This window comes from Loxodonta africana, chromosome 24 (assembly GCF_030014295.1).
Source record: "Loxodonta africana isolate mLoxAfr1 chromosome 24, mLoxAfr1.hap2, whole genome shotgun sequence".
NCBI classification, from domain to species: domain Eukaryota; kingdom Metazoa; phylum Chordata; class Mammalia; order Proboscidea; family Elephantidae; genus Loxodonta; species Loxodonta africana.
Window position 1 is genome coordinate 53,028,922 of NC_087365.1, and position 12,475 is coordinate 53,041,396.

The 12,475-nt window shown below is 45.7% G+C and overlaps 1 protein-coding gene across 1 annotated transcript in view; it reads right to left on the reverse strand.

Annotated features, from left to right (window-relative positions):
- BCAS1 (brain enriched myelin associated protein 1) overlaps nucleotides 1-12,028 on the reverse strand; it is a 107,654-nt gene extending 95,626 nt beyond the window's left edge. Inside the window, exons 1-2 of the mRNA XM_064276230.1 lie at nucleotides 11,329-12,028; nucleotides 9,423-9,501 (exon numbers count right to left, since the gene is read on the reverse strand). Coding sequence (XP_064132300.1) covers nucleotides 9,423-9,501; nucleotides 11,329-11,400 — 151 coding nt within the window. The 5' untranslated portion in view covers nucleotides 11,401-12,028. The remainder of the gene's footprint in view (nucleotides 1-9,422; nucleotides 9,502-11,328) is intronic.
- Between the last annotated feature and the right edge of the window lie 447 nt (nucleotides 12,029-12,475).

Here is a 12,475-nt window from a genome sequence, read left to right on the forward strand (position 1 = left end):
CGGCAGAAGAAAGGCTCGGAGCTAGAGGTGGGGGTTTTGAGAAGGCCCCTTGAAGTGAAGGCTGTGGAGAGCTCACCAGGAGAGGGCTGTAGCCAGTTGAGGGCAGAAAACGGGTAGGAGCTCTGGGACCAGGAACTTTGTTTTGACAAGAGGTTTAATGCTTAGGACCTAGGAAGCACAGAACAGTCCAGTCAAGTTTTAAAGGAGATTTTGGAAGAAAAGCTTAGATTGAACCAAAAGCTGAAAAGTTGGAACGTGAAGGAGGGTGAATTTAAGCTGGCAAAATAGACATAGGCGTAGCTGAATTCCGTCACCACATTGTATACCAGGAATTTGCTGGCATGAAAGTCTCTACACTATAACCACTATAATCTCACACTTTATAATCTACCTTCAATTGTCTGTAGTTGACACCCTCTACAATCTATAAGGAGCCTTGATAGCACAGCAATTAAGCACTTGCCTGCTAGTCAAAAGGTTGGCAGTTTGAACCAACCAGTTGCTTCCTGGGAGAAAGATGCAGCAGTCCGCTTCCATAAAGGTTTACAGCTTTGGAAACTCTATGGGGCAGTTCTACTCTGTCCTGTACGGTCACTATGATTTGTAATTTGACTCAATGGCACCATGCACTATAAACTGTAACCTCAAATGCTGGAGTTTGTGATAACTGATGCACTTGAATTACAGTATCCTGAATATACCATGGACTGCCAGAAGAACAAACAAATCTGTCTTGGAAGTACAGCCAGAATGCTCCTTAGAAGCAAGGATGGCGAGGCTGCGTCTCACATACTTCGGACATGTTATCAGGGGGACTAGTTACTGGAGAAGGACATCATGTTTGGTAAAGTAGAGCGTCAGCAAAAAAGAGGAAGACCCTTAATGAGGAAACATAGTGGCTGCAACAATGGACTCGAACATAGCAATGGGTGTGAAGACGGTGCAGGGCCAAGCAGCATTTCGATTTGTTGTGTATGGGGTCACTATGAGTCAGAACTGACTCAACTACACCTAACAACAGCAACAACCTAACTTTTCCGTGCTTGCTATATGGCAGGTAATTTCATTATTTCAGACAGTGTCCATAACAAACCTATTACATAAGGTAGGTGCTGCTCTTATTGTCATTTAATAGCAGACTTTAGGCACAGAAAGGAGAAATCCTGGACAGCTAGTGTGTGGATGAGTCCTTGTCGCTGCTGCTGCTGTTTCTGTTGCAAGTTTTCCCTTCTTTCCATCACACCCCTGTGCAAAGGATCAATCGGTTCAAAATAACAACTTTTATTGAGAACCAACACCAACATCACCCTAGTGCAAGCCACCATTTTCTTCTTGTTTTCACACATAGGTTATCCCAAGGGCTAAATCAACATGCTGAGGTGGATGAAGCAAAAAGACAAAACGAGCCTGGTGCCTTGATGACCTTGTTGAGCGGCTACGCCAAACCTGGAACCATCTACTTCCAGACTTCTCATAACTAAGAGCAATTTTTCTGAGTCAGGTTCTGTTATTGCAGCTGAGTCCATGAAGAGAGAGAGTGCTTCCCTTCAGCCTCTGCTGCCATCAGGGGTGGATTACCCAATGAGCAAGGTAAGCATGGCCTTACTTGTGCTTACTTACTAATCTGCAGTGAACAATTTCACGCTTTTTAACCTCACCAAGGATTCAGCTTCTAGGTATGGCTGACATCTGTTTCTTTCCCAACTCCACAGCCCCTTCCTACAGTTTCAAAGCCTCTTTTCAAATTTATGGTCCTGACAGGGCCAGATGACCCAGTAAGCAAGGTAAGCACAGCCTGACTTGTGTGTACTTACTAATCTGTGTGAACAATTTCACATCTTTGATGTGGTGAAAACCAAGTGGAATTGTTCACACAGATAAGTAAGTACTCACAAATAAGGCTGTGCTTACCTTGTTTATTGGGTAACCTGCCCCTGGCTGCCACTGACCTGAAATGCCACTGTCCATATGTTCATCATGCATTTCCAAGCCCTTGGTGTATCTCGGGTGCCCTGGTGGCACAGTGGTTAAGAGCTTGGCTGCTAACCAAAAGTCGGCAGTTTGAATCCACCAGCTACTCCTTGGAAACCCTATGGGACAGTCCTATAGGGTCCCTAGGAGTCGGAATCAAGTTGACGGCAATGGGTTTGGTGTATCTCAAATGTTCCTGGGGGGCACGAATGGTCTGTGCTCATCTACTAACGGAAAGGTTGGCAGTTCAAACCCACCCAGTGGCACTGCTGAAGAAGGCCTGATGCTCTGCTTCCATAAAATTTATCCTCCGCTGCCGTCGAGTCGATTCCAACTCATAGCGACCCTATAGGGCAGAGTAGAACTGCCCCATAGAGTTTCCAAGGAATGCCTGGTGGATTCAAACTGCTGACCTTTTAGCAGCCATAGCACTTAACCACTACGCCACCCCCCAAAAAACAAAAACCCTATGGAATAGTTCCACTTTTAAAAACACATGAGGTCACCGTGAGTTGGAATCAACTTGATGGCAATAGATTTGATTTTTTTTTTTTTTCACTGGTGTATCTCAGACCTTATACTAAGCTCTGGGACTTCTGCAGTGATGACCAAAAAAAAAAAAGGCAAGCATTCAGCTCTCGGGAACTTTTATTCAAGTGGGGGAAATTTTATCCAAAAATTTAAGTCAATCAGGGGGAGCCACCAACTCCATTGCCGTAGAGTTGATTCTGAGTCACAGCGACCCTACAGGGTTTCCAAGGAGCAGCTGGTGGATTCGAACTGCTGACCTTTTGGTTAGCACCTAGCCCCTTAACCACTGCGCCACCAGGTCTCCTGGGGGGGGGCAGTGGCTGCTAAGAGCCCACATACATCTACTCTCTTCCAGCCCAGGACTGTTAGGTGCAGATTTTTCATTGTATCAGATGAAACCATCCAGGACTGTTGGCACTGGGCCCCACACCAGGCCCAAGCATCAACATTTGCAAATGCTTCTATCCTCACTCCCTATGTTACAACAGTTCTTTGCTGAAGAAAGAGATTTCAATCCAATCATATGATGCCACTGATATATTTTTTTTTAAAGGGGCCAAATCAGGCAATTCCTCTTTTTATGAAAAATTGACTACAAACCCACAAGGAAGCTATTAATTTTTAGAAGCTTCTTATCCAGGTGAAACAGAGACATTCTTCTGCTCCTGAAAAATGATGTTCCCTGGCAGAGAAATCATGCCTTACGCTCAGCCGCCATCAGCAGGGTGGGCTGAGCCATTTTTTTAAAAGAGAGGATTAATGTGATAAATTCGGTAGAAAGAAATCAGAGGAGGAGAAAAATGTGGATTCTCATTCCCCCAAAGATCTGTGACACTTTAGGCATCAATATATGAACAGGGAAAATCTGGTAGGTGACACCAGGAAGGCCAGTGACAGGCAGCCAATGAGATAGTAGTCCGCCCTTTAGTGTTGCCCTGTCTCCTTGATTTCATTGAGGAGTTCACTCTGAGCCACCCTGCTCTTAGAGCTCCTCTAGGCAGTCAGTGTTATTATTCCCATTTTATAGATGAGGAAACTGAGTCTCTGAGGGTACAAATAGCTTACACAGATAGTGAGCGCCAGACCAGGATCTAAGCTCAGGTCTCTGTTAGACTCCAGAGCTTGGCTATACTCTGTGGCCCAATAAATAAATAAAGTTGTATTCCCTAATGCTCGCATTCTAGGTGGGGGAAATATTTCCAAGCCTAGTGCCTTGATGACCTTGACTTTGACGACCTTGTTGAGCTGCTGCCCAAAGGGGCAAAAATTGGTACTGGGAGGATTGAAAAAAAAAACTTATACTTTTTATATATAAAGTCCAGATATACATATAGTACATAAACAGACATATCTGTGGTGTTAACATTTCATGGGGGCAATCAGGAAAAACATTTCTAAAAAAGCTCTTTGGGGTAAGTGCGATAATGACAATAATAATAATCACCCCATTGCCGTCTAGTCAATTCCAACTCATAGCGACCCAGCAGACCTGCCCCATAGGGTTTCTAAGGAGCAGCTGGTGAATTCGAACCACCAACCTTTTGGTTCGCAGCTGAGTTCGTAACCATAGAGTTGACTCTGACTCATAGCAACCCTATAGGACAGAGTGGAATTGCCCCATAGGGTCCCCTAGGCTGTAATCCAGGAAATCTAGGGTCTTTTCACCAGGTCCTTTCTCCCATGGAGCCGCTAGAGGGTTCGAACAACTGGCCTCTTGGTTAGCGCTGAGCACTTAGCCACTGTGTCACCAGGGCTCCCTTCAATAATAATAATTTTTTTAAAGGTTGAGAAACACTACCCTGAAGCATTTAAAAGACTTTTTAGATATTTCCTTTCCCAAATCTATAGGATCAACTTCTACCCTCACTTTTAACTCTTAATTAAATATGCAAGCAACAGTTATCATCACCTCCACCTTATAGACGGAAATATCGAGAATTAGGAAGCATTTGAAAAAAACAAAAGAACCAAACCCTTTGCTGCCAAGTTGATTCCAACTTACAGTGACCCCCTAGGACAGAGTAGAACTGCCCCCATAAGGTTTCCAAGAAGCAGCTGGTGGACTTGAACTGCCTACCTTTTGGTTAGCAGCCAAGCTCTTAACCACGAAGAGAGAAAACTAAGCGGGCTGGCGAACTTTCCAGCACCTTGAGATGGTGAATTCTCCCAATGATGGGTTGTGGCTCCTCCCCTTTATTTAATTACTTATTTAAAGATCCTTCCACACCAGCTTGCACACAGCTGGGCACAGAATAATCCCTTGGGAAATATACTCCCCCTTTGAGTAACTTAAGGGCCCCTGGTGGTACAAGGAATTTGCAATTGGCTGCTAACTGAAGGGTTGGTGGTTCGAATTCACCCAGCAGCTCCATTGAAAAAAGGCCTGGCAATCTGCTTCCATAAAGATCACAGCTAAGAAAACATTATGGGGCAGTTCTACTCTGTAAAACATGGGGTTGCCATGATTCAGAATCGACACAGTGGCAACGGGTTTGGGTTGTTGTTGGTTCTAGTAACTTAGAAGATATATTTCCTGAGTGTTTCCAATGTACTTCGAATGGATTTAGCTCTTAATATATTATCTCAATTAGGCTCACAGCCATCTTGTGAGGCCACCTGTCACCCCTATTTGCTGACCTCCCCCCGTCGTCCCAGCTATCTGTGCCGTGGGTACCCCCCAGACGTTCCCCAGTGCTTCAGCCCTTCTTTAGTGAAAGGTGAGTGACTCGGGGTCCTCCCCAACAGCAGCTGTGGCTTTTTAAACCATGTTTTTGTTACTGAAGAACAAAATGTTAATTAAACCATCACAGCATTATCTTGGCTCTCACAGAGCTTGGTTTTATGCTAATAATTGCCATGTCCCTCCTTAGGGGGGCTGTGCAGAAGTCTTCTGTGAAAAATGAACTAGAAAACAATTACATTCCCAAAGCTGTTAATAGCCTTTTCAGGTATTTCCTTCCCAGAATCTACAGGCTTAGCTTTTTCCCTCTCCTGGCAGCTTCTGGGTGAAAAAAGTAAGCGGCAGCTGTCATTCTCCTACTTTACTGGTTGGAAAAGCAGTTTGTGAGTATTAATAAGGTTGGCATTTCTGTCAGGCGTGCCCTACTAAAGGGAATGGCACCTTCTCTTTCTGAGACAATGAGTTTGATCTGGCCCAGAGGTGGCCGTATGGGACTCAATATTCAGTCTCTTCTAAGTGCCTGGCCTCTTAGCCTTCCTGAAATGTAGTTTCTCCTTTACAATTAGTGTAAACCCTGGTGGCACAGTGGTTAGCACTCGGCTGCTAACCAAAAGTTGGGCAGTTCGAACTCACCAGTTGTTCTGCGGGAGAAAGATGTAGCAATCTGCTTCCATAAAGATGACAGCCTTGGAAACCCTGTGGGGGCAGTTCTGCTCTGCACTATAGGGTTACTATGAGTTAGAATTGACTTGATGGCAACGGGTTCGGTTTGGTTTTACAATGAGCCCAAGTCTGTGTGTGAGCAAAACACACACAGGGATCCCTGCATTTGATAGGAGGGGGGATGTGAGCAACCGTGAGGTATCATCCACCTCTAAGATTGTCCCCTTCAATGAGATTCAGTAAATTGTCACATCACACATTGGTGGAAGGTCTGCAAGTGTCTCCTGGGGTCTCCCTCTCCCGGGCTGTGTACAGGAGCCACGGAAGAGTCTCACGAAGTAGCTGAGTGATGTCTTCTCTTCACAAAATACCTTCCCCATCACCTCACTTTCCTCCATGAAGGTCCCCTCTGCCCCTGGAATTCAGACGAAACAACAGAACCAGGAAGCAGAATAACTGTTGCCGTCCGTAGCAACCCTGTAGGATAGACTAGAACTGCCCCACAGGGTTTCCTAGGCTGTAATCTTTACAGAAGCAGGCTGCCACATCTTTCTCCCAGGGAGAGTTCGAACTGCTGACCTTTTGGTTGGCAGCCAAGCACTTTAACCACTGCACCAACAGGGCTCTTGGTGAGCAGAATACATCCCTCTAAAACAGCAAATGACCTTTTTTTTTATTTCATAGAAAAGATTCTTTCTTGAGTTTGATTTTTTTCTCTCTTTAGTTGATGTGAGTTGCTTTGGACAATGCTAGTTTTTTAAAAGTTCATCCTATTCCCAATAGCGTTTTTAAATCAGATATACTGAGGTGTAATTTACATATAATAGCATTTACCATATTTACTAGCACAATTCAATGAGTTCTGACAAATGTATATAGTCATGTGTGAATCCCTGGGTGGTACAAATGGTTAGCGTGCTCAGATGCCAACTGAAAGGTTGAAGGTTTTAATCTACCCAGAGGCTCCTTGGAAGAAAGTCCGGGCAATCTACTTTCGAAAAACCAGCCGTTGAAAACTCTCCGGCACATGTGCTACTCTGATACACACGGGGTCACTGTGAGTCGGAATGGACTCCATGGCAACTGGTATGTGGGTGTATGTAAAGTTAGGCTATCCTGGAAGGTGACTATGGGATGGCTTCTGGACATTCAAGTTTTTAATAAGCTCCCTGGGAAATTCTAGAACCTCTGTGAACCAATGAGATGATTTATCTCCTCGTTGTTCAGGATTGGGAACTGAAGCCCAGAAAATTACACGTAAGTGATCATCACGATAACCGTAAGATTATAATAATCACTAGTACATACAGCTGGACCATATGAAGAAGAATGGGATATCAGCATTGGAGGGAGACTCATTAACAACCTGCGATATGCTGATGACACAGCCTTGCTTGCTGAAAGCAAAGAGGACTCGGAGCACTTACTGATGCAGCTCAATGACCACAGCTTTCAGTATGGGTTACACCTCAACATAAAGAAAAGAAAGATCCTCACAATTGGACCAATAGGCAAGGTCATGATAAATGGCGAAAAGACTGAAGCTGACAAGGATTTCATTTTACTTAGATCCACAATCAACACCCATGGAAGCAGCAGTCAAGAAATCAAAAGACGCATTGCATTGGGCAAATCTGCCCAATTTAAAGTGTTGAAAAGCAAAGATATCACCTTGAGGACTAAGGTGCTCCTGACCCAAGCCACAGTGTTTGCAATAACCTTATATGCATGTGAAAGCTGGACAATGAATAAGGAAAACCGAAGAAGAATTGATGCCTTTGAATTCTGCTGGCAAAGAATATTGAATATACCATGGACTGCCAAAAGAAGGAACAAATCTGCCTCCCAGGATGCTCCTTAGAAGCGAGGATGACAAGACTACGGCTCACATACTTTGGACATGTTATCAGGAGGGACTAGTCCTTGGAGAATGACATAATGCTTGGTAAAGTAAAGGGCCAATGAAAAAGAGGAAGAGTTCCAACAAGATGAACTGACACAGTGGCTGCAATAATGGTCTCAAGCATAACAACGATTGTGAGGATGGCGCAGGGCCGGGCAGTGTTTCATCCTGTCGTACATAGGGTCGCTATGAGCCAGGACTGACTCTACTGCGCCTAAACCCACCACCTAATACCAATACTTACAGAACATTTACTATGTACCAAAAACAAACAAAAAAACCAAAACCTGTGGCCACCAAGTCAGTTCCGACTCATAGTGACCCTATAGGACAGAGCAGAACTGCCCCACAGGGTTTCCAAGGAGCAGCTGGTGGACTTGAACTACCGACCTTCTGGTTTCACTGTGTCTTCCTTCACCATAGCTCTTAACCACTGTGCCCCCAGGGCTCATTACTACGTACCAGGCACTGTTACATGTGCTCTCATTATAGCTCATATCTACTCTGTAGGTACTATTATCCCCACTTTACAGACAGGTTCAGGGAGGTTAAGTAACTTGCTCAAGGTCACACAACTAGTAGGTAGCGAAGCCAGCAGTCTGCTCCCGGAGTTCTTACCCTTAATCCCTGCACCATGCTGCTTTGATTTGTATAATTTATATGTTTTCTTCATATCGTAGAGCCTGGTCACTTTTGACACACTGAATTTATAGCTTTATAAAAAATTTTTTAAAAAGTGAGTCTGTTGCCGTCCAGTTGATTCCAACTCATACCGACCCTGCAGCCTTATACTCCAGGATAAAGTGAAACTCCCCTCATGGAGGACAATGTCTGTTGTCTTGTGCGTTTTACCAGATTCTGCGGAATTCGTAAGTGCTGGGTACTAGGCAAAATACTCTAGGCATGATATCTCCTAATCCTCTCAAGGAGCCTGGTAGCACAGTGGTTAAGTGCTCTGCTGCTAACAGGAAGATCAGCAGTTCAAACACACCCAGTGGCTTCTCAGGAGAAAAGACCTAGTGATCTGCTCCCATGAAGATGAACCAAACCAAGCCAAACCCATTGCTGTCAAGTGGATTCCAACTCATAGCAACCCTATAGGACAGAGTAGAGCTCCCCCACAGGGTCTCCAAGGAGTGGTGGTGGATCTGAAATACCAACGTTTTGATTAGCAGCCGAGCTCTCAACCACTGCGCCATCAGAGCTCCATCCTGTATTACAGCCTAGGAAACCCTAGGGGGCAGTTCTACACTGTCACACGGGGTCGCTAGGAGTCGGAATTGGCTCAATAGCACACAACAGCCCCCCAAAATCCTCTCAGCAATTCTCTGAGGTAGATATTCTTATCCCACTCTGTAGATGAGGAAACTGAGGCTTGGAACATGAAATGACCTATTCTATGTCACACAGCTAGTCAGTTGCAGAACAGGGATTTTAAACTAGCATTTTCTGACTGCAAATCCCAAGCTCTTCATGTTTTTGCTCCACAGGCTTTTAATTCACTCACTTTAAATCCTCTGCCTCTCCCAGCTGTCATACACACGTGGGAGAGAAGAGAGCTTTCCGCATGGGCTTGGGCCTGGGTATGCCTTCATCTCTCCCTGGACCAGCAGACCCTTTTCCCCCATGAGCATCCCACTACCCAGGCCCCAGAACTTCACGGTGCAGACTGACCTTCATCGTAGTGTTGAATGGTGCACGTTGACACAATCACAGGCACCCCGTTGGTGACACAATTGTTCTTAGATGCCACCTGAAACATAACACGTGGCATTAGTGGAGTCTTCTGGGAAAATCAGAAGAACTGATTACCTCAAGGCCCAAGGGTGCGTCACACAATCTAACTACTGCATTTCTAGAAAAGAGTAGGCTTTCTGTCACACCTGAGGACAACAAAATAACCCACTCCACGAACGGGCTTCCTATTACCCTCAGGGCACTCCACTGTTCATGTTTCAGTCAGCTCACGTAGCCCTCATAACCACAGGCAGGTAACGATCGATCCCATTTTACAGATGGGACACTGAGGCCCTGATGGGGCATCTGTCCAATAAATGACAGAACAAGAGTTTTAACTCACTGATCCAGAAGCCTGTGAGGTTAACCTCACTCCTCTGTCATGTGCACACAACGTTTGCTGGCCCATCTTTAGCCAACAAAAATGTCAAACACAGAAGTTTGTTGTCCTTTTCCCCCGCTCCACACCCTCTGTGAATGCTGACTATATCAGGGGCGGCCAGAACAAACACATCTGTCTTGGAAGAAGTCCAATCAGAATGCTCCTTAGAAGCAAGGATGGCAAGACTACATCTCACATACTTAGGACATGTTATCACAAGGGACCAGTCCCTGGAGAAGGACATCATGCCTGGTAAAGCAGAGTGTCATCAAAAAAGAGGAAGACCTTCCATGGGATGGACTGACATAGTGGCTATAACACTGAGCTCAAGTTCTGGCTTTTGCAGGTTTCACTGTATCTTCCTTATATAGGGATCTTCGTGTTTTAACAAGGCTCCAAGTCTTAAACTGGACTGTCTTACGTAAGTACCAAAAGCCATTGCTGTCGAGTTGATTCTGACTCATAAGGACCCTATAAGACAGAGTAGAACTGCTCCATAGGGTTTCCAAGGCTGTAAATCTTCAGGGTAGCAGACTGCCACATCTTTCTCTCATGGAGCAGCTGATGAGTTCGAACCTCTGACCATTCAGTTGGCAGCAGAGTGCTTTAACCACTGTGCCATCAGGGCTCCCTGATACAAGTACCGATGGAGGAGATTTAATTAAGTTTTCTGCAACTTGGTTGTAGAAGCCCTATTTCGGTCTCCCTGGTCTGGGTCCCTGAGTACAATCTTCTAAAAGAGGGATTCCTAACCACGTAGTTCTCCACCTTGGCTGCCCATTGCAATAGCTGGAGAGCTATGAAAATACTGACACCTGCCGGTGGTCCCACATCTCCTGGGTTCACCGGTCTGCCTGTGGCTTGGGCATGGGGATGTTTTAAAGCTTCCCAGGTGAGTCTAGGGGCAGCTCAGTCCGAGAACTACCACTCTAGACTGGAGACTCTCAACCCAGTATTGTCACTTGGGACCAGATGATTCTCTGGGGTGGGGGCTATCTGTGCATTGTAGGATGTTTAGCAGCACCTGGCCTCCACCCACTAGGTGCTGGGAGTACCCCACCTCACAAGTCATAACAACCAAAAAATGTCTCCAAATATTGCCAAATGCCCTCTGGGAGGGGCAAAATCACAGCCGGCTGAGAACCACTGGCCTAAAGCCGCCTGGCAGCAGGCAACAAATTGCTTCACCGGAATCACCTGTGGCGGTAGTGAAGCCACTGCTCCAGAGACTCACACCCCTGCCATTTCTGATTCAGTGAGTGTGAGGTGGCACCTCAGAACCCGCATTGCTAACAAGCTCCTCGATGGATTCCAGGGGCTGGAATCTAACCGCACAAGCCCATGGAAATACCAGCCCATCACCGACTGGCCCTGGGTGATGGGCGCCCGTGGGCAGCTTATTCTCTGTCATCTAGGATGACACCTGCTGATAGCTAAGGCTCCTGGGACTGTAATTGCTACCTGGTTAGTGGCTGTCTCCGATTCGTCCTCTGGGTCTTCAACCCTTTGTGGGACACTCATTTCGTTACCCATTGTTGCTGTAGTAGAGAAAGAGAGAGAAATCAAAACCTGAAACCGAGTAACAGAAGTCTTCCTTCTAGCGGAAAGCTAAGGTGCAGAGAGAGACCCAACAAGCCATTCGAGCGGGTAGTATTGTCACAAGCCCAGGGGGGACAGTGTGTATTTGTCTTGGGGAATGATTGGGATTTGGAGCTTGCACTGGCAACAGAATCAAAGTCAACTGCAGCCCCAATTTTCAATTGCACTTCATTGCTGGGGGAGGATATTCATCACCATGCAAAGGGTATTCGGTACAGACGACGTTTCTTCCCCCTCGGCTGAAGTCACGGCTATTACATCACGGAGTCTTAGAGCGAGGATAATTACAAAACAATGCTTGTAATTCTTAGGTTTCTTAAAGCTAAAAACTAAATTAGTTCTCCCTGCGAAAACCTCCACAGCACTGGCATTTTTTTTTTTCATAGCACTTAGTACTACTTGTAAATATCTACAGTGAAACCTGGGGGAGCTGGAACGCGACAGGCCTGCCTCGTTCTACTTGGTCTTGAAAGTTCTCCGCCTCTGACAGAGTGCAATCTTACCACTTTTCTATTACCCTTTTTAGTGAAAAATATTTGAGTGTTCCTTCTCTGAAAACTCAAAAGCGGCCCACTAGACCCTCACATACTACGCCAGCCAGCTGGGCTTCTTACCCTTTTAAAGTTTGAGAACAGGCTGTGATTGTTTCGGCCCCAAGCCCTCTATATCATTTGCTTTATCAGATAAAACTGCATGGGTTTTACCGTGCAAGAGCACCAGCTATCCTGAGGGAAACTTTGAGGGAACCAGCTACTAGATGGTTCGATTAGTCTTTTGCCAGGGAGCCCTGGTGGTGCAGTGGTTAAGTATTCGGCTGCTAACCAAAACGTCGGCAGTTTGAATCATCAGCCACTCTGGAAACCGTGTGGGGCCGTTTTATTCTGTCCTGTAGGGCCACTATGAATTGAAATCAACTTGACGCAACGGGTTTCCTCTGACAGGTTTTGGCCTTACTTAAGTCCTGCTTTTCCGGATTTTACTGTATCTGCTTGAGTATGTTTTTCATTCA